The sequence below is a fragment of the Papaver somniferum genome, chromosome 5, assembly GCF_003573695.1.
Source record: "Papaver somniferum cultivar HN1 chromosome 5, ASM357369v1, whole genome shotgun sequence".
Classification (NCBI taxonomy): Eukaryota; Viridiplantae; Streptophyta; class Magnoliopsida; order Ranunculales; family Papaveraceae; genus Papaver; species Papaver somniferum.
The window spans coordinates 209,333,491-209,356,863 of NC_039362.1; the positions used below are offsets into that span (position 1 = coordinate 209,333,491).

Consider the following 23,373-nt stretch of genomic DNA (forward strand, 5'->3'; position numbering starts at 1 on the left):
AACTGTACCTTGGATCAGTGTGAGATTGATTAGGGTTCAACTACAGTCCAGACCGAAGTTAGTTTGTAGTAGGCTAGTGTCTGTAGCGGCTTAATACAGTGTGTGTTCAATCTATACTAGGTCCCGGGGTTTTTCTGCATTTGTGGTTTCCTCGTTAACAAAATTTCTGATGTCTGTGTTATTTCTTTTCCGTATTATATTTGGTTATATAGTTGAAATATCACAGGTTGTGCGTTGAACCGATTAATTGGTAAATCCAACCTTTGGTTGTTGATTGTAATTGATTGATCCTTGAACATTGGTCTTTGGTACCGTTCAAATGATTTCTCTTGTATTCAATTAGACTCACGGGTTTCTATTTGCTTGAGTAAGTATTGAATCGAGAAATTGAGATATAACTCCTTGATATACTTTTTATAAGATTGAGTCTGACTGTCTAGTTGATTCTCTTAAAAGTATATTGGAGTTTGTCCTACAGATTGCTAAGTGAAATATTAGGTGTGGTAGTTAGACCCCCGCTTTTTCACTTGCCTCTTGGTCATCTACACACACTACAAGAAAATCTACCTATCGCTACACTATATATTGTCACACCTTCAATATAGGTTTTGCAAAAGCAAATTTCTAGTGACAGTACCTTTTAGCTTTTTAGCTGACGGATAAAAGCTATAATTTACTGCTGCAAAATGAAGCTTTTGCTACACAACTGTAGAAAAAATATGAAAAGAGTGTGGCAAAAAAATATCTCTTGCTGCAGCAATAAAGAGTAGGTGCAGCAATAAACTTCTTGCTACATAGGTTATCGCGACACCAGTAGGGTTTATGGCATAATCATTGAGTGTTGCAATAGGTTAAGTTTCTTGAAGTGACAATCGAAATATTTCTAGTTTAGTTTCTTAAAAGTTAGTTGCAATTCCTTCAATAATACGACATACTTTATGTGACAGTTGCACTTGTGCTTAGCATCATAGACTCCCTTTTTCTGTATCAATTTCAGCCAGTGGTAATGTATATTTTAAAGCTCACAGTTACGGGATCCTTCTCTAATTACATCTAATTCCTGCTTTCGTTACTTTCTTTAATTGCGGATAATTTTTCTATATTTACTTGGATATATTTTTTGCATAATAAATATTAAGTCTTTTAAATGTGCCAAAAATTTTAATGCTCAAAATGAAAATTGTTTTTATACAACTCTAAATACTTTTCAGAGTGATTATGGTGAAGAATATAAATTTTGCATTCTCTACGTGACTTCTTTTCTTCTTCTGGTGTCTTGCATCAATTTTCTCGTTCTCACACGCCTCAGCAAAATGGTGTCTCTGAGTACAAGATTCGTCATATAATTGAATCTGGGCTTGCTCTTCTCCACCATATCTATATCAATAGGTCTTAATCTTACTGGTCAAAAGCATTTGCTACAACTGTCTATACCTTCCTTAGTTTTAAAGGGTCATTCTCCGTGTTTTAAGTTGTATAATATAAACAAGCAGACTCTAATTTTACAGTTTAATCAAACAACTTTTATCAAAATGATATTATTGTAAAAACAAGGAATTGTAGGTTTATTATTGTAAAAATAAGGAATTGTAGGTTTTTTCTCGATTGGTGTAAAATTACTCTAAAATATTATACTGACTATATATTTTTGGCGTCCCAAATGTGAAGATAAGAGCATCTCCAATAGTGGGTGTAAAAAATCCTACATGGAAGTCTTACTAAGACTTTTATTTAGGAGATTTTATCTTATACTAATATAAAGAAAAGGCCCTTTTTTCGACCGGAGACTACATTTTGGTTTGTACCTAAAATGGCAATTGTACCCTTTAACTTTTAAGAAGCGTTAATTCATTTTCTTTACGTCTTCTAGCAGAGCTTCGAGACAAACCAAAATCGCCAGCCAAATATGATGGAGAAGAAAATAAAATTCAATTCTAGATCGTCACTCCATCGTAATTTCTTCCCTCTTTTTCTCTGATGATCAAATCTACGATGTATTTACTCGAATTTGGATTCAAATTCCCTTCTGGATGGTTTCATCAAAGTGTATTTCATCTTCCTCTCTGGTTATCAACTCAACATCGTACTAATTTGGTAAGATTTTTCCGGAATTCTGAGTTACTATTAGTTAGATTTGAGTTACTTTAAGTATCCATTTTTTTGTGGTTTTTCTAAGAAATTTTTTTTTTTTTATCGGTGAGAAAGTATCGATGTTGAGAGTGGGTATAGGGAAAAAAATTAGGGCATTATCCTAATTTCTTTGATTAGGGTTGGTTCTGTTCTTTTGATTTCATTAAGCCTTCAATTTGAGTACTTAGTGATAAGCTACGGTTTTTGTTGTGAGTTTAAGGTTTCTGAACGCTATCTGTTTGTGTAAATGCTTGACAAAACCCATTTTAGTTTATGCACTAATTTTCCATTCAAAATACAACACTACTATAATGATTATAGGGACAACACTGAAAGGTGACGAATGACCACATACTGTAGCAATCAAGGCGCTCAACAGCCTCAACTGCACATTAATTCAATGTTTCATGAAGCTTATTGCAATACTAAGTATGGGTTTGCTCTGTTGACGTGCTTGGATGAGTTTATGCTTTGTTATTATTGTTTATTCTTTTTTCTGGATGATAATGGAAATAGAAAAGCTATTTTGTTCGTTAGATTATGATTTTTATTTTATCTTTTGTGGTTCATTTCAGTGTGCACATGTGAGCTCCCAAAAGATTGGTGAACATTTCTTATCGGAATCTATTGTTTCATTTAGAGCTCTCAACGTCATAGTTGTACATTTAATAAAATGCACAATTAGAAATTTAAGTTTTTTCTATATTAGCAAAATGAAAAGGTTCAACATTATAGTTCCAGTACCACTAATGTTTTCGGTTCGAGATATATCTATTGATAATCCATCGAGAGACATGAAATAAAATGAAAGGAAAGTTAGTTAAAAGGTATATTAGGTACAATCTTATTATAGGGGCGGCATGGTTTATTAGAGGGGCGGCATTCTAATAGGATAAAAAGGGTCATTACATGATCATTCAAGGTGTCCCTTATAAAAAAAATGAAAATGACAAATTAACCCTCATTATTGATAACCTAGTTTAGTGATGATAATCAAATTTAGTGTTAATGATAAATTTCACTTATATTAATTCGAAATCAAAACAAAATCAGATTTTTAGAATTAAAAAAAAAAGTTCAGAGGAGAAGAAAAAGAAAAACTTTTGTGATATTTGTTAAACCCTAGATTTTTATTCACTCAACCAAAATGAGTGATTCCGGTGACCCGGTATACTTCTAAATTAGTTCCCATTAGCTTTTTCTCGCTCAAAATTATCTAAAGTACGTAACAAAATCAAAACTTTTATATTTTCAGAAGAACTTACGGTTGCAATTTTGCTCGTGACCAACCGTAACTCTTAATTACGGTTCGTAAGTTATCGAATACCAACCGTAACTGGTTAAATTTGGGGAAGATCCAATTGTAAAACCAGTTACGGTTGGTAATTAAATTTGGACAACAACCGTAACTAAATTACGGTTGGTAACTAATGAATCGAGACCAATCGTAACTACCCTACGGTTGTGTGTCAACTTAACTTTTGAACCGTAAATCATTATTTGATAAATTCTTAAGACACAGGATTATTTACGGTTGGTATGGTTGTTTGAGTAACAAACCGTAACTCAATTACGATTGATAAATATGATGCAAATACAAACCGTAACTGAACATATATCTCAAAACTAAGAACCTACTGTTGGTATTTGAGTTAAAACCAACCGTAACATCAACCCAATCTACAGTTACGGTTCGTATTTGAGTTATTACCAACAGTAACTCACATGCAACCAGAAATTTCAATTTTCATACAAAATTCTAATTTTTGATACAAAATTAACTTAAATCCAACACGATAAACTAAACCCTAACTGGGTTTTTCCAAACATTTTTCAAATCGCCGATTAATCGAAGATGATGAAATTTTCAGTTTTAATGGAGGTTACGGTTGATGGAGGAGAAGAGAAGATGATGGAAAAAAACTGATTTGATTTTTTCTGATTCATTAGGTTTAAAAAAAATTGATTTGATTTTGGTTGATTTAAGGTGAAAAGGGTAATCTAGTCAATTTACATCCCCTTTAGGACATCCCCTAACCAACTAAAGGGACACTACTATCACAATGCCGCCCCTCTAATAAACCATGCCGCCCCTGTAATAAGCTTGATTAGGTACAAACCAATAGAAATTTCTGTCGGGAAACAGGTCTTTTCTTTATATAGTTAGATAGATTAGATTAGTAGACGGATTCAATACTCCATTTTAGTTTGTGCACTAATTTTCCATTCAAAATGTTCTGTTAACTTTTATGAAGAATTTTAACTCACTTTTGGGTTTATTTGTAGATGGATTCATTGCAAGGTAATGTTCCAGGTTTTCATCCGCGTCGAAGTCCAATAATTATCGACAAAGAGATGCTCTTTCGTGTTTTCATCTCTGTCTTAGTCCAAGAGTAATCGAGCAACAATACTGAGATGCTCACTTAGAGCGGCGCCATGTTCGCTATAAAGTAATACCAAACTCAGTGACCGAAGTCGAAAAGGAAGCACTTCTTGAAAAACGGCGTAATCCTTATCGTAGTCGGAAAAAAGAATTGAACGCAGAAACACAGCAGAAACAAATGAACAACTCCCTATCACGGCTAGACCACAAGACCATGGAGCAGGAACCAGGACACCAAGTAAGTGATCAATGCATACAATCTCTGTACACTTGAGTATCTTAATCTCCCTAAATTTGAGTATCCTTCTAACATCTAACATCTTTATTGATTAAAAAATTAGACATCTTTCTACAACCCAACTGTCTGCCCCTAACATAGTATTACAGAGGGACAGAGCAAATATTAATGTTGTTGTGGTGGATAGATTAGTTGAAAGGAACAAGTGGCAGATTGAATACTGCAATGTAATGGTTTTGAATCAATTAGTTGAGAGGAACAAATAGCAGACTGAATACTGCAAGATAAAACCATTTGGTATACCTTTAAATGCAGATCTCATTTTTATCTACTATTACGGATAATGCTTGATAAAATATTTGGTGTACAAAAAATTAACACCGGAGAAATTTAGAATACAAAAGATATGTACCTTTAAAACTGGAAATTGATATCAATATAATTAAGAAAAAATATGTGGAGCTCATTTCTAACAATTTGCAAGTACTTCAATTGAAAGAGCCAAGAAGTGCCAATCTGAAATAGACAAGGAATTGGCGGCTACTGAAAATAAAACAAGCAAGAAGTGCCCCCATGAAATCAACCCAGAAAAAAGAGAACTCTGATTGTCGGAACGGACTGGACGGCAAGCGCGTCGCGCGTGCGTGTTATACTAGTATATATATAAAATATAGGACTCCATGGTTAAAAAAAACTATCTCCAATAATAAGGGATTTAATCCTCATATTATTTTATATGATAAGATCTTAACGTTTATTTTTACTTTAACTAATTTCTTAAAAAAAATAACAATAATTGAAAATAAGACTTTCTTTAACACCTTCACAATTATTTTTCCAACCTTCCTAATTTGTAGGATCCAACCATTGGAGATGGATTTATGTTAATTGAGGGTTTAAAATTTTATGTTATGAAGAAGAAAAAAAATCACCCTCTATTGGAGATGCTGCAAGTCGGAAAAATAAAAATCGGATTATCATCTCACGAGGATGTTGCTCGATAACGGCAGGTGGTTTCCTAAAAACAGACCAACTTTATGGAGGTGTAACACTATAACCAGAGAGCATCATGGCAAATTATTGGCAATATAATGTATGAAGGTGTGCCACATCTGGGAATTGAGTTAGTTGGGCTTGGTTTAGCATGAACTATCAAGAAAATTAGCCATCTCCTTAAGAAAATCTTTGAGCAACCTCAAAATCTTTTGCCGTACGTTGCTTCAACGGTTTAGGCAGTCCCTTACCCAAGGGGGTCTATCAGCTACCAAAACAATCGATAAAATAAATAAAGAACCCAAGGTAAAACCTGTTATAAACGTGTAATTATGTTAAGAATATTTAGGGCAAATCCCGTTTATTACGGGATGTTTTTGTGTCTAATCCTATAAATAGAGGTTTTAATGTCAGTCTATCACACACATTAATGGAATTTCTCTTTGTCTTCTTCCCCTCTATTTTGTGTCTCCTTCTCTCTTTTTCTAGTTTACAATACGTCATCAGCGCGTAACTCTAATCACCGAGCATCTGATAATAGCTATAAACGATTCCTAGAAATTGAAACATAAAGAGGGATTTTTTCTTTTTTTTTCGTTTCCCATGCTTTCATTATATTTTATTTACATGTGCAACTTTGATTTTTCTTTAAGTTTTAACTGGATGTTATACTGTTGTCAGGATATTATGAATATATGATCCAACAAAGTGATGACTCAACGGGTCTAAACTTTGATCAAAGTCTTAAACATACTGTACAGGACAAACGAAACAGCAGGCTTTCTGCTTTGGTGTTTGAACTTTGATGCAAGTCTCAAGCCGCTATGGAAGATTTAGTTTATTCAATTAGTAGTGCTAACGGATTGTTTTTTTTTTTTTGCTAATCAAACTATTACTTCCTGTTTGATTTATTTTTTTGATGTTTAATGACAAACGATGCCTTTCTGTTTCAATACACATCCGGGTATATTTTTCTGCACCGACCACTATGAGTACTCTCGTATGTATTTGTTTTACCCGGTGCGATTGAAATATAATCCTGAAAAATCTTGATTTATACTTACGGGATCTGATGTGGGCGATCAATTTTATTTGGAATAAGTTGATTATTATTTATTTTTTTCTCTTATCCCTTTTAATAGAGAAAAATAAATAAAATAAAATCCATCGAAAGATGGTCTATAGTTTCTATTCCTTTAATGAAACTATAATCACCAAGAAAATTGGTGTCATCGCGATTTGGCTACCTTTACGGTATTTAATCACATGCATGGTTGAAAAATCTACGGCCAATTAAATTTGGTATCCTTGTCCATTAGACAAGGATCATGTATATGGTTTCTATTTATTCACAAGAAACCATACATCGATCACGGATTTTTTCTTTGCGATGACTAAACGACGATTTTTTTTTTCAATACGAGATTTTGAATTGGTGCTAATTTTGTCCGTCGTTTCCATAAGATTGGAATATTTTTCCAATTTATTTCCAAAATGTAGTGAATATTTGGACCACATAATTGATTTTTTTTCAAAGTTGGTAACGATAAGATTTCTTATTTTTCTTAAAAAGAAAAATATAAACCATTTAGATTTGGTTTTTCCCGATCCTAAAGGGACAAAATATCGTTATTATGTTATTCATAATTGCAAACACCAACACGAGGAATTGCTACATTCTTGAGGGATAGCGAGCAATTTTTTTTTCTCTCCTAACTAATCTCCAAAATTGAGAATGTTCTACTTGTAGTTAGAATACGATCGGACACTAAAGATCAATGGGTGCACACCCGGCTTGTTTGGCCATATAATTAGTCCTTGTAATGACTATCGATCTTGATATAATTTTCTTTGACAAAAAGTGTGTCCATAAATTTATTCTCAATAACTATCTTATCGGCCCAATATGTCACAAAATTATTGGAGATTTTATTTGCATATTTTTCATTTAACCAGTAAAATCCATGGTTGATCTTTACTTTGTATGAAGTACAATTTCTGGACATTTTTTTATGGATTTTGAAGTCATTATCAACAATCTAATTGGTATTCTAAAAATCTAGAGTATATTATGAGTATATGTCCTTGATTTAATCGGATAATACTATAAGAAACTTGTTTTCATAAAAGAGATAAAAATATTTCCTCCATAATCTGGGGAGACTTTACACCACTAGAAGTCGGTGTTCATTAACTTTAAAAGTTATATTTCTCTCCCGTCATAATTAAAAAAGGCCGTCATCTCAAATAGGCGCGAAAATATTTTCATTTTGCTTTTATTAATCTTTTTCCTCTTGAAGAGGATAATTCAGTCACATCTAGCCAGTATGTAGCTTTTTAGTACATGCTACAGATAATGCTCCAATAAAGTATATCAAAATAGGATCCACATTTTTCAAGTCAATATCTCTTTATTTGCCCATTAAGGGCACTGGTACCGGTAACAAATTGAATTTTTCAAGAAATGTGTACACCGAAATTTTGCGGGATCGTACTAAGCTAATACTATTGTCCAATATTCATTTATAGTAGCTACTAAAAATTAAAGATGGTGGTTGTTAACCCCTCTGCAGAAGAATATCGACATATGTGATTGGTTGGCACGTAATCCAAATAATGTTGGATTAATTTCTCGATTGACGCAATTTTGGATCTAAAATTTAACACCTTAAACATGCCAAGCCTATTGATTATTGGTTGGCGTAGTCATCATGCCTCATTATACGAGAAATTTGTTTCGTTTGTAAAAACGATTTCAGGGTCTTATTTATTTTCAGACCCTAGGATTGGTTTATTAATTGTTCTCATCATACAATGCACTTGGCGTGGTAGTCTTTGAAGGGATCATATTGCATTCACACAAGAAATGTGGTTGGAGAACATATTAAATTTGTAATCCTTGGAGGATTCAAATTATGTTTAGGAATCCACCTTATTTGCTTACATAAAAATTAACAATCCTTTATGTGTTTTTAGAAATTTGGTGCAAAACAAAAAAATTCGGATTAATTAGTTGATGATTTCAATGTTATAGGTCTCTTGAGGAGTCCTTAAAAACACAAAAATCCACGCTTTAGCAACATAATTCTATTTCTTTCTTTCTCAAAACTGCAGTTGGAATTATTATTTTGATGCTTTTCTTTTGTAAAACTCATATAGTTGGGTTAGCATCCATATTTACGTCAAAAGTTGTACTCTTTTCCCTTTATTTCGGGTTTTATCCCAGGTGGTTTTCCTGAAAAGGTTTTAACGAGGCAACATCTCGTTGACATTTGATTTCGTTTAAAAATATTGATATTTGTGCTCTTTTTCCTTCATCCAAATTTTTTCCCACTGGGTTTTATTGGCAAGGTTTTAGTGAGGCAATTTATTCAACATGGTGTTCATCCAAGGGGGGGTTGTATAATTTTGGTTATTTGGTGGATTCTCACCATTAACTAGGTCATTCTGTTTTGTTAGACCACATCAACATAAGAACCCTTAGGAATTTGGATATCATTCTGATCCATATATGGGATGATCACAAACTTTACTCGCCTATGGTACTATAACTGCATATTGGCACTTTGTTGAAGAAACTACATCAAATACTTTTGAAAATCATCTACGAGAAGCTAGGAATCCAAGAAGCAAGTCCTCAATGTACTTAAAGAAGCATGAAGACTCGAGAACACTACCATTATAAGACTAACACAAAAGAAGACTTCACCAACTTGGAAATTTCTCACGAAAGCATTGCTATCTCCAGCATTCAAGAAATTTGTTTACCGAAATTGGCTCGACTCGAAGATTTGCAAGCCAAGATTTAACTAAAGTACTTATCAGAGGGAGTATCAAATTAGAAGGTATTTTACTAGACTATCACGTTGTACTTTTTTTCCTTCATCAAGGTTTTAATGAGGCAACATTTGGAATTTCCTTCTCAAGGTTTTAATGAGTTTTCTCAATTATACTCTTTTCCCTTAGATCAGGTTTTGTCCTTTCGGAATTTCCTGACAAGGTTTTAACGAGGTAAATAGCTTAGACACAATATCATCAGGGGGAGTGTTATAAACGTGTAATTATGTTAAGAATATCTAGGACAAATCCCGTTTATTACTGGGATGTCCTTGTGTCTAGCCCTATAAATAGAGACTCTAATGTCTTTCTATCACACACATTAATGGAATTTCTTTGAAGGTTGTACGGCAAAAGAGGATGTCTTTCTATCACACACATTAATGGAATTTCTTTGAAGGTTGTACAGCAAAAGAAGCAATAAAGTGAAAAAATTGCACACCCGGTGGGACTCGAACGAGGACTTATCCATTAGGCCACGGGTGCTTGTTTGTTGTGCTCCTTACTTTGATTGTTTTTGTTTCTAAATGTCTCTCCTCGATGCATATGGGATTCTTCCAAATGATAATGCATATTGGATTCTAAAATACAACCACTAAGCTCCCATTATTTGGACATTTGCAACCCATCAGCTTAATATCCATAACACCAGCTTTGTTGTTGTTATTTACTTTCTTGAACTTAGAAAGAAAGAATAACTCGAAAGCAAGAAAGAAAGAAAGAAAAATGTTCCTTTCTTCAAATTCACTCTACTCTTTCTTTTCAAATCCTTTTGATAATAAATTGAAATCAGTACTTTACAACATTATCTATGTGTCTGTGTGTACATGTTCAGGAGGAGCCTTAGCTAAACTAAGAGATCTTTAAAACAAAATTCTTCCTTTAAGTTTTCTTTCTTTTGTTTGAGGCCGACCAAAAACTCATTCTATTCGTATTCTCTACCGCACTCTCATCTGTTTGCAGATGCTTCTCTCTGTTACTGCCATTATGACTTTGAGTACTATACGACTTATGCAAGAATCCTATATATGCATGGTTTATGTCCGTCAACGGACAATCTTATTCCGGTACCCTCTCTTATTATTGTACTGGAATATTGAAAAGAGGATATATAACTTGTGGAAATCTTCTTGCAGTTGACTCATATTTCCACTAAAATGTGTGGGATCTTATTAAGTTTAACTAGTCATATGTGATAATTGAATCAGGTTTGTGTCATATTTGTTCAAGTATGAAATTGTTGGAAGAATTTCCCAAAACATAATAACAATATTGATTGGCCTAAAAATTATAATGCATGTCCATATAACCATGATCCAAAGGCTATCATTCCATGACCTATTAATTTGCAACCTATTATAATGTTTTGTTCATTTTTTTTTCATTTTGGAACCTTAGTCACTGGGTCCTTTTGAACTTTGCTCTCTTTATCTGTATTCACTGTTAGTTTGCAACTTTGTAGTCTGTTTGGTTGATTGATATCAAGTTTATTACAAGAAAAAAAAAAGCATAACGTGTGGTGCCGTGTCGTGCAATATTGTTGTGCAATATTGTGAGTTTTTTCTAAAAGCTTGACAATACAACAAAAGTATAACTGTGCTTTGCCGTGCTATGCCATCTCCATGCACTTGACAGAATTAATTTTTATTTTTCAAATGAGTCTCAATTTTACGGATAATGATACTCACTATAACTTGAGAGAAGAAAAATCATATATTTCTGGATAGATTTTTTAATTTATTTTTTAATTTATAGCTGTAAGATAATTCAAATACTGCATGCATAAGACCAAGTGATAAATAGTAATTTCTTTTCTGGGACTGAGATAAATAGTAACTTCATCATTGGTTGTGGTAGATGAGCGGGATTTTTTTTCCCTTCATTTGCTGATAAAGGGCCACAACCAGAGATAGCTAGGACCGTGCCTGCTCTTTAAAGATGTGAAACTGTTCTACTGTTGTGAACTTGTGGTTCTAGTATATTATTATCCTCCTCGGTTTCGTTTATAGAGATCTAATAATTAAATTAAACAGTTACTAAAAAGAAGCAAATATTCCCTTGGTTTTGCTTCCAGACAAAAGGGATATTCCGAAAGTACAATATTGGGCATATGGGGGGGTGGTGAATAAAGAAGTAAAGAAATGAAAAATTAAAGAATTCAAAGTTGTTGTAGAGAAGAAGAGAATCTGAACAAAAGGCATGGGTTGGAGTATTGTACCAGAAGACTGAATATTAGGTTAGAAAGAAAGAGACTATCCATCCCTTCATTATTATTGTACAATTTGATGTATCACTTTCTTTCCTTTCCTTTCTTGCTCGCTCTTTTCTCCTCTTCTTAACCACATACATGGGTCGGACTTGGACTGGACCACTAATAAGACTAGTGGAGCCGGGCCAGAATTTAGACCACTAATGTGTGGGTTCAGAAAGCATCGTTTTGACCAGAGAGAGTTAAAAATATGCTTTGCAGTGGCAAATAAAAAATACAAATAAAGCATTTAAAAAATATAGGAGAAGAAATCATAAATTTTTACTCAAATTTTCTTTAGAGTGAATCGACAAGTGAGATAACCGAGTTCTTAATAAAATGTCTGTGTTCGTTGCAGCATTGCAACATGAATGAACTTGGATGGCTTACAACAACGCTTTGAAGCAAGAGAGTTCTCTTCCCACATCTGCACAACTGTTTTCTATCTTATACATACGAGAGAGTATGTACTGTACACTCTTCAACAAAAATTATATAATTATGATAGCGAAGAAATAATTTGAAAAGAACCAAAGACGTATGCAGTGAATTCACATTCAAACCACATGTCTTTATCATATGAATAAAAGAGTGCGATCATGAAAGTCAGCCTATATTGCTTCCCAGTACTTTGCTGAAACTGAAGTATGTCCGCCATCATGTTTAGAAATACGCCACACTGTGTACACATATATCTCACCATCGGACACGTGTATACGGAAAGGTACGTGGAAAGCATGCAAGCCAAGACATCAAAACACGATGCGTCGCGAAGCACCAAATAAACACCTAGGAGTTGCTTTATCTCATCCCCAGAAGAGGAGCTAAGATCAACGGTGGGGAGAAAGTCAGCTGACACGTACTGACAGGGGCAGAAGACACTTTTCTGACACGAGCAGACCCCTCAACCACCCGCATTAAACACTCTGAGCAGTGCACGTGTCGACCGACCTATGGAACGAGCGAAGATGCCTCCGCGGGATCGAGGGGGAAACGCAGACCTCTGCGTGATGGACACAAGACACTAGAAGATAAGGTTCCAACGGTCTTCAGAGATGGGTCCCACATTCCTACCTTATAAATACCCAATCTCCACAAAGGGGGAAGGGGATCGGAAAAAACATCAGGAAAGAGATAGGGAGAGAGAGAGAGTAGCAAAGGTAAGGAATCCCATAGTGGAGAGAAATATGTAAACCCCAAGTCATTCAACTATACGTGTAACCGTGAATAATATAGCAGAACAACAAACCCCGTGGATGTAGGCCTTAGTGCTGAACCACGTAAACCTTGGTCTTATTTACATTTCAGCACTTTACATTCATTTAGTTCCGCATGCATTTACTTATATATGTTGTTTTCCTTTTATATTTGTACCCCATGCATAATCGCTACGCATGGGGAAGATGGAGGAGGCCATGATAAACCCGCGGGTTTTGAGCCAATGAACCCACATCAGGGTATCATCATCGTAATCTCTTTAGACTTTAACAATTGATTGCGGGCACTCGGATCCCGCGTAGTTCGTGTGTCCACACACACTGTTGATCCATTATGACATCTAAGAACAACTTCGCAACCAACTCTACCAGGATTACCAATACAATATTCGATAACCGATAATCGAAGCTTTTTGTCCAAGAAAAAAGTCCTGGGTAGGCTAGAGATTTATTCTCTTAAATGTATAACAAGTTTTTACGTCAGCCTGTCAGAGACTCGTCACTACCTGCACCAAGGCAGGAGCATATTCTTGGCACTTTCCATGTCGCGTTCGTTTTGAAACAGAGGATGAAGTAGTCACCACTTCAGTGGAATTATGTATTCATGACCATTAAAGCGGATATACCCACATCCATGCCCAGGCTATACCCACATCCATGCCCAGGCTGCAGGGCTACCGGGGGATTCCCCCTTCGTAATCCTGCTAGCTCTTCACAGTCTGTTAGGATGATTTACATATTCGCTGGTTAAAGGGTGAATCCTCAATCCAAGTACCGAAATCCTGCCTCTTCCACGTGGATCGCCGCTCTCCACTTTCATCTTTCCAATGCCAGTTTCTTCGATAAATTCTGCCGACTCAGGTCCCACTTCACCACCTCGTCCTATGTTAGTTTCGGACGGCACGAGCACTTCATCCTTCCCTCAGCACGCATGATACGTCCTACGCGAACTAGTGCATCAGCGCATCTGATGTTGAGAGCATCTCTTCAATTGTTGCTACCTCAAGTTTCTTGCGTACATATTCATTCCTGATTCGGTCGTGCATCCTATATCCACATGACCACCCAGCATACGCATGAGGATGCTATCTAACTTGGACAATCTTTAGACATCAGAGCCTTCATATTTCTCTGTATTTCAGAAAGATCTTAAGATAGACAACTCACACCCATGTCATTATATATATATATATATATGAATCTTTTAACGTTAATTATTAAATCTGATACGTACTTTTAAGCCTTGCAAAAAAAATGTTGTAGTGGTTTTTCTTATTTCCGAATCGTACTTCATTTCTCTCATACTAGGTAACTTTAAAACAATCATAATTTATAAGACAGACTCGGGGATCAATTGAAAATAAAGTAATTCAGACCATCGGATCTCTGATCTAGTACCCCCGCTAGGTTTAGTATTCTTTTATAAATCCTGAAAAATATCATCACTGATTTTATATTCAAAAAATTAGCTCATTAAATTAGAGTGTGTCGTATAGCCAAACAGTAGACTTCAAATAATATTGTTGTTTATTTATTTATATATCACTAGATGACCGTGCATTTTGGTTTATCATCTTAGGATTGTCAAAAGAAATGAGAAAAAATCCATACGAATTTGAGTAGAGCTGAGAAATGTATTCAAATAGAAGAAATTGGAGTCATTTTTAAGTCAAGGCAATTGCATCAAATTGAATGTTTATAATCAAAATGTGAAAATTCAATTCAGTTGTACTAAACTGAAAGCAATTTCAAAAATTTCGATGAAAACTCGATCGAGTTTGAAATGATTAAAATAAAATGAGTGCAAGTTGAGTCAAATTAAAAATTCTTTTGAGATAATGCGACTGTAAACGATTATAATAAAAATTCGACGTTTTTATTTGATAAAATGAAAGACATTTAGAAAAAATGGATCAAAACTTAATCGGTTTAACTAAGACGAAATTGAAAACAAAATTTAATTGATGAAGAGAAAAACTATTTCATGTTGTTTTTCATATAAAACACCACATAAAAGGGCCTCTTTCCAGTCGGCCCAATAAGATGGTTAGGGTCTAACTCAAGTTATAGCACCAACAGAAACATGCATCTGCCACAAAATCTCACAAAGTGCGTACTTTGAACGAGAAAGAAGAGAATCTTGCTACCTTACTAGCCACTTCACTAAAGTCAATAGCATAGAATTCCGCAGCAGGGAAGAAGAAGATTCCATGGGGGTGTGTGTTAAGTTAAGGCTTTATTCTTTTAGGGTTGGTTTTCTTCTTTTGTGTAATTAACTTTGTTGACAGTGTATTCCCTTGGTTTTAGAGTCGTAGAATTTGCAACTAAGATATTCCTTGCTTACTTAAAAAATCAATATCATTTATACTATCTACTTTCTCTAAATAATGCATTAGATATTCTTAGAAGATGTTCTTCATCTACATAATGCAAGAACATTAATAACACTTAAACTTTTCTTGAAACACCTCTTAGAAAGAATTTTAAAGTTGAACCAATGGTGGATATAGAATATAGATACTACTACATCCTAATATACCCACTTTTTCTTGATGAATTCCTCCTATCTTTAAAATTTTCTTTCTTTTCTATCACTACCCACCACTTCTTTTTAGGGTTCTTCAATTTAATACTAGTTGGTATCTCTTCTTCCTTTTGATGAAATTACTTTGTATTAAAGAATAATCATGTTAGAATCATTCATCTATAAAAAAAAATTATTTTTTATGAGATGCTTTAATTAAGGAACAGAGTTCAAGTAGTGCTTGATACCCTAAACGTGTAATGACAACCAACAGTAAGATAATATTCTAATCAATCTTATTAGGGTTTAGGCTAGCTAGAAAAAATATTCTAAGTATAATAAAATAAAAAAGAAAATATTCCAAGTATGATGTGTATCAAACTCTGCTATATGAATCCAGACTTTTGTCTATGCCAATGTATATCCATGACTTTGCAGGAGGGTACATATACCAGGAAGTGGAAGTGGTACTCTTTTCTCTATAATTTTAGTTAATTTAACAAATAAAGGTGAATTAGTAGTATATATTAAAGTTACACCTCAAAAAAAAGGACAATAATTTTTAAAAAAGTACTCAAAGTAGTATAGAACACAGATTCGTTTGTTGAAACCTCCTGGTTGAATGTGGAGTTGCATCAAATTGAGTGCAACAATAATCAGACTATAATGAGTGGATGAGTAGTGATTCATTGTAAACATATACGTACTATGCCTTTTCCGATAGTAGGCTGCCCAAGCTATGGTGAAAAATAAGGGAATAGGTGCACATATGTTAAGATTCAGGTGAGAAAGAAATGTAGACAGACAGATTTCCATGGATGATATGCAAAGTTGGACCTGTCACCATAAGTGGCCAGCGGTACTGCCAGTCCAGCCCTCCCTGAGATTTTTTTTTTGATCGGTAAAGAATTTGGCGCTGGCGAGTTTCGAACTCAGGTCACTGGTATCATTACTCAGTGACTTTTACCATTGTACTACAGTGTCATCATAAGTGGCCAGCGATACTGCCAGTCCAACCCTCCCTAAGATCCCATTACACATATGTTTCACCTACTCGGTACACTAGGAGTAGGAGGTATATGTTAGATGAGTTTATCAAGGTTGTTACAGAAGTTACCAAATTACACGGAATTATACAATCTGGTGGATCTGAGTGGTGATATTTATTTCGTTTATACGTGGACTTGTAACTTCCTCATGTAGTAGCCTTGAGGTTTATTTTCCCAAAGTTCGAACATGAAGAGAAAGATAAGAATTCATCCTACTAAAGGATAGGTTTCTCCTTTTAAGTTTGTTTGCTAATAATAATTTTCTTGATATATACTCGAATAATCCCCTTCCTGTCAAATGGTAAGAATACCAACTCTAGTACCATACATGGAAGACTATTATTGGGACGTTACACTCCATTAGAGGGGTTTCACTTGGATTCTTATTATTCAAAAAAAAAGGTTATGGGATATCCTAATACATAAAAAAATGCCTAGATTACCCTTGAACTAAAATAAAAATTTAAAAACCTAACTTTTTCTATTCTAATTCACAAAAAAACTGCTCCTCTTCCTTCTCAGTAGTTTCAATTCAATTCAACTTCAATTCACTTCATCATTGCGATTACGTTTAGGTTCGCCAACCGTAATTCCAGTTTTTGAAGAACTTACGTCCAGGTTTGAATGAATTCAAACTGTAGAATTAGCTTGCATGTTGGTTTACGTTCAGGTTTCTCTTTATTCCAACCGTAGAAATTGAAATCACGTCCAGGTTCCTTTTAATTCCAACCGTAGAAAATGAATTTACGTCCAGGTTTATCTTATATGCTAATCTAGACGTAATTCTTCCTGGATGTTTTAGAAGAAGCTTCAAATTGGATTACGTCTAGGTCCGTGATGTAATTTTTCCAGACGTAATCTTCTACGTCTAGGTTCGAGAAATTTTTTTCCAAACGTATTCTCCCACGTCTGGGTTTCTGAAGTGTTTGGCATGACATATTACCAACCGTAATTCAATTTTGTCCTATTGGAAACCAGTTACGGTTTGGAGTTCTTGCAAAACCTAGACGTAAACCTAAATTACGGTTGGCAACGAAGCTAAACTCAACCGTAATTTTCCATGAAAGTCTAAAAATCTCAAACTTTTTGCGTACTTAAGCTAGTTTTGAGCGAAATTGAACCCATGGGAGATAGTTTAGAGGTGTACCTGTTGATTTTCAACCATTGGTTCTTCACTTTGTTGATTTATTTCTTCAATTGGTTGAGATTCATCATCACTTTGTGTTAAACCCTCTCTACCATCTAACAAATCATCCATCTCTTGGTCTCCAACATGAGGAATGTAAAACTTGTTTTCTCTATCATACAAAGATTCACCCACCTCGAATTGATAACTTGTTTCATCCATTTTGTTTGAGTGAATCAAAAAAATCTAGGTTTTGAAAGAAATCTTCAATTTTTTTCTTTTTCCTTTTCTCTCTAGTTTTTTTCCCACAAAAACTTTGCCCCAGAATTAACAAAATTCATCTTCTTAGTTTAATTAGATAATAATTAAATTAAATTAAAATTAACTACATAAGGATTGTTTGGTCATTACAACATTATCTGAGATAAGGGGTTTTTGATATTACTTATGGGTGACCCGTTTTTGTCCTATTAGGTAACGCCCCTCTAATGGAGTTTGACGCCCCAATAATAACCTTCCATAGATGTTTGATCACATGGAAAGAAAAGTAAAAAATAAAAAAAACCAAAATTTTGTTGTAAAGACAAACTATAGCACTATTTGATTTTGATTCTTAGGCGAGGAGGTTTGAATAATACTTTCAAAAAAGTAGAGATATGTCATAACTGAAAACAACAAACAAAGAGAAGAAAAGTAGGACAATAAGAAGAGAAGAATCATCTTTTGGTTTATATTGTTATAGAGATTTTGAAATATTCGCAACAGCAGTAGTACGTACAAATATTTATCAATATGTGTTCAAATAAGCTTTTCAAAAACTCACAGCACATGATCCTTCTGTACCTCTCTAATCCTTGAGATTCCTTCATATATATCTGTAAATAACTATATATACAGACTAGCGCTAGAGTCCCCCCAATATAAGCTTTTCATATCTTTCTTTCATTTGCTTTGATCTTTTACTTTTTTTTTTCATTTTTGCACTTTGCTCTTTGCAAGAAGTTACCATACCCTTTGCTTTATCTGTTTTCTTTAGTTTCTTTTTCTTCTCACTCTCTCTAATATTCCTACTTTATTCCCCTCGAACTCACCCCTAAAAGGAGTCATCCTCTCCTTGATCCTCATTGTGTTCTCTCTTCCTCCCACTTGATACCCCAATATCACCCTTAAAAAGGGAATATCAAACCTCATTTCATCTTCTTATTTGTACATCACTGCTTCTCTATATCTATATTCACCAATCTCTTATTACTATTCATTTCTTTCGTTCATTTTTGATGTGTGCATGAACTTTGAAGAAGATTAACAAGAACACGATATATACGTAACATAATATCATCATGAGTTCATCGTCTGAACTAAACCAAGCGGAAATCAAACCCCAAAGCTATTCATTACTCTTAAAATCATTTGGAGATTATCAAATACAACAAAACCATATTCATCAACCTGGCCAAACCCAAAAACTCGAAGAGTTTCTCGCTCATCTCGAAGAAGAATGGCTCAAGATCGAAGCTTTTAAGCGTGAACTACCACTTTGCATGCAACTTCTTGCTAATGGTAATCATTAATAGATCTTCATGCTGCCATGCATTATATTATCGTTATGAAATCATTTGGCAACTAAAAGCGATTTTTCTTGTAGCTAGTGGTATATAAAATATTGGTTATTTTCTTGTAGCAGGTACTAGGTAATGATTCAAATTCATTTAGTAATTATATTGTTTATTTTTCGTTTTGCAGCCATGGAGGCATCACGGCAACAATTACAGACTTGTAGAACTCCAAACCAAGATGAGGCGGCAAGACCTGTTCTAGAAGAATTCATACCTCTAAAACATTCAAATACTGAAGGATCAGAGAAAGCATCCAACATATCAGAGAAATCAAGTTGGATGATATCCGCACAGCTATGGAGCAATTCTAACGAAGGAATAACGAAGCAGCAGCAGCAGTTGTCGAAAGACGAAACTGATCGAATTTCATCAGAACCAAAACTAGCGTTAGAGGATAAGAAAAGAAATGCAGGAGCGTTTCTTCCATTCTCAAAAGAAGCTGCGGATACATGCTCCAGTCCAACATTACGTGTCCTTCCTGATTTAGCACTTAATAGTACTTCAACCGACAAAGAGATCATCGACGAGAAAAAGTGTATCGAGTCAGAAAATAATAGGATATCTTGTCGAAGGAGAGACAACAATAATTCTGGTATCATCAACGTTAAAGGCGGTGATGGAGGTAACTCCATGACCGAACAAGGTAAAGTTGTAGCAGCTTCTCAAGGTGATGCACAAGGAAATTCAAACTCTACACAAGCACATAGAAAAGCAAGAAGATGTTGGTCACCGGATTTACACCGCAGATTCGTTAATGCTCTTCAGATGCTTGGGGGATCACAAGGTACACATATAGTTCTTTTTATTTACTTGTGCACAGATATCTGTAAGTAAATGATATATCAAATGGTTAAGGGTTTACTAATAATCAATTTTTTGGTCTAACACAGTGGCCACCCCAAAACAAATAAGGGAGTTGATGAAAGTTGATGGTTTAACAAACGATGAAGTGAAGAGCCATTTGCAGGCTTGTCTTTCTTCATTTTGCTTTCTTTCTCTATGTCTCTAAATGCTCTGGTCTCATGCAAACTGCATGATAAATGGTACGCAAATCTCTGACACTTGATCTTGCATCTGCAGAAATATAGACTCCATACAAGAAGGCCAAGTCCAAGTCCACAATCAGCAGGAAATCCAACACCGCAGCTAGTAGTATTGGGCAGTATTTGGGTCCCACCAGAATACGCAGCAGCTGCTGCTGCAGCACACAATAATGGAGGAGGAGGTCCTACAATATACAGTACACATCCTGCTTCCTTAACATCTACACATTATTGTGCAACACCAACTCAAGTAGCAGTACCACAGGAGTATTACACAACACAGCAGCCATCCCATCATCTTCTCCACCACAATAACCTTCAGCTCCACCATCATCATCCACACCACATTTACAAACTCTCCCCTTCCTCAAAAACACCACTAAGTTCACCGGAATCAGATGGTAATAACACCGTCAGCCGAGGAGGCGGAGGGGGTGACCAGTCCGAGAGCATCGAAGACGGAAAATCTGAGAGTAGTAACTGGAAAGGAGATAGTGGTGGTGGTGGTGGTGGTGATCATCATAATAACACTAGTGAAGATGAACAAAGAAGAGGTTTGGCTTCATTGAGAGATGAAAGTGATAAAAGTAATGGTACTAGTGATGAACATCAAATTACACTCAAATTCTGACATTATGGGTTTCTTCTTCTAGCTAGTCAGTCATAAAGAGAGTCTTCGAACTTAGGATAAATGTATGACATTTTTACTATAACAGTGTGACATTTTTCCAATTTCTCTGACTGATTCTATTTTTGTTTCCATTTTTACCCTTTTGGATTTTTGCTGTTTAATGGTATGAGGAGGAGCTACAAAGGGGTTAAAATTGGAAGTTTGTTTTGTATAATATGGTTTTTTCCTTGTAGATTTTGCCTTTACTTTTATAAGATAATGACTGGCCCCTCTGATGATTGTTGAACTGAAATATCAGGTGTAGTACTATGAGGATGAGTCTGACTGTCTGAGTTAACAACTTTCAGCTTGTTTTATGAAAAACATGTAATAATTTCGTCCTCAAAGAAACAGACAAAATCATACGGAAAATAGGAATCATTAGATATGGATAATTTGACTGCCTACCTCGATTTCTGTGTTGGTAGTCATTGGTGATGACCTCATGGATGAGACTGATCGCTCTCTTGGTCTCTAAGAGCAACTACAGTGGTGCGACTATAACCAAAGACCAAAGAGGGAAAAAAAATCAAATTTTGGGTTTAGTATGGTGTGTGACGCTACGGTGGAAAGACTAAATTTGGTCAGACGTACATTATACGTTCGTCTGGTGTGGGGCGTAGACTATACCAACGCCTGATTGGGACGTGCACTAAAAGAAAAAAAAAATGAAAGAAGTGGGGCGGAGGTATAAAGCCCGCCCCACTAAATTGATTTTCAAAACAAAGAATGGGGCGGGGGTATAATGCCCGCCCCACTAAATTGATTTTCAAAACAAAGAATGGGGCGGGGGTATAATGGCCGCCCCATACAAAATAATTAAAAAAAAAATGGGACGTAGACTTTACGTACGCCCCATGTGGAGCGTAAACTATACCAACGCCTGGTGTGGGACGTGCACTATATGTCCGCCTGGTGGTGGGGCGTGAAGTATATCAACGCTCGACTATATCTGGGTTTAGTCTTGGTCCCAGACCAAATATACTCTGGGTTTTAGTCGTTGATCAAAATTTAATCGATAGTACGTTCCACTACGTCTGTTCAAAAGACCAAATATTTGGGTTTACTCTCCCACTGTGGACGCTCTAAGTAAAGCTCCATCTAATTCATCATATCAGCAGTATTTTCTTTTTTTAAATATAGTTTAAGATAATTCTCGTTGCTAGGCTTCCGGCTAGGTTGTTGTGTAATAATTCTTTTGTTTAATATACGCGGAAAAAATCCTGACTAAATTGGGATTTATGTCCACTAATTTGGGCCTACGACTACATGACAAAAAAGATCATTGAAAAGTTAAAAAAACCACCCTTTGTCCAATTATTTTAAAAAATGGTTAATTTATCTCTTGATTAATTAGTGTTAATCGGATGATTAATTGATGTTTAATCAAATTAATCTAAAAATTAACTAATCTTGATTCTTCATCAAAATGTGGAAAAAAAAATGAAAAAAATCAAACCAGAATTGGTATACGTTCGTGCTCTCATAAACCGATTCTGGGTTGATTTTTTCAATTCACAAAAAAAAAAAACAGAATCGATTTTTACAAATGTACACAAAAAAATGATTATGGGAAAAAAAAAAATCAAACATAATTTAAATCATACTCGATCTGAAAATGAGTATGATTTCATACTCGATTTCAGTTCGCGTATAAATTTCATACTCATTTTGAGATCACGTACGAAATCATACTCGTTTTGAAATTGTGTAAAATCATACTAATACTCATTTTTAATTCGGGTATAAGCAGAATCGGTTTACACGATGCACACATAAAAGCCGATTATTGACGTTGCATAACAGGAATCGGTTTATAAAAGTGCTCATGTAATCCGATTATAACCAAAAAAAATACAGAAAAATAGAGAATTTTTTTTTACAACAATCGGTTTACTCGACACACATCTAAAATCTGATTCTAGCATTATACATCAACAATCGGTTTTTATAAGTGCTAATGTAATCCGATTATGGTTCAAATTTCTCAAACCAGAATACATATCAAGGACAATTGGTCTTTGTGGGCATGAACATAAACCGTTTCTATGTGCGATCGGATCACATATACATTAACGTTAACCGATTCTGATAAACCAGGAAAAATTTGATTTCAAAATTTTCAATTTTTGAACGATTTTATGTTATTATTATAGGATTGGGTTGAGAAGAAAGAAGAAGAATCAGTTGAAGTGGAGATGGAAATGAATTTGATTTGAATTTTAATTTTAATTTTAGTTTTTAATTTCATGATTTTGGTTTTATGATTTTGATTTTGATTTTAGTTTATAATTTTATG

General features: G+C 34.8%; 1 protein-coding gene and 1 long non-coding RNA gene across 2 annotated transcripts; both read left to right on the forward strand.

The window, feature by feature from the left end:
- Window positions 1-1,861: 1,861 nt before the first annotated feature.
- On the forward strand, window positions 1,862-6,714 carry LOC113278528. Its single transcript, XR_003325552.1, has 3 exons — window positions 1,862-2,094; window positions 4,417-4,751; window positions 6,426-6,714. It is a non-coding gene; the product is annotated as an uncharacterized LOC113278528 (long non-coding RNA).
- A 12,101-nt stretch (window positions 6,715-18,815) lies between these two features.
- Window positions 18,816-21,307, forward strand: LOC113284486 (myb family transcription factor EFM). Its single transcript, XM_026533968.1, has 4 exons — window positions 18,816-19,305; window positions 19,489-20,145; window positions 20,252-20,328; window positions 20,442-21,307. The coding sequence occupies exons 1-4, from the start codon at window positions 19,086-19,088 to the stop codon at window positions 21,033-21,035; spliced, it is 1,548 nt and encodes a 515-aa protein (XP_026389753.1). The 5' UTR covers window positions 18,816-19,085; the 3' UTR covers window positions 21,036-21,307.
- The last annotated feature ends 2,066 nt before the right edge of the window (window positions 21,308-23,373 follow it).

What these genes read in the sequence shown, in the direction of transcription:
- LOC113284486 (XM_026533968.1), top strand. Translation starts at nt 19,086, where the DNA reads ATGAGTTCATCGTCTGAACTAAACCAAGCGGAAATCAAACCCCAAAGC. An exon ending in CATGCAACTTCTTGCTAATG is followed by an intron (nt 19,306 to 19,488) that starts GTAATCATTAAT and finishes TTCGTTTTGCAG; the next exon opens with CCATGGAGGCATCACGGCAA. An exon ending in GATGCTTGGGGGATCACAAG is followed by an intron (nt 20,146 to 20,251) that starts GTACACATATAG and finishes GGTCTAACACAG; the next exon opens with TGGCCACCCCAAAACAAATA.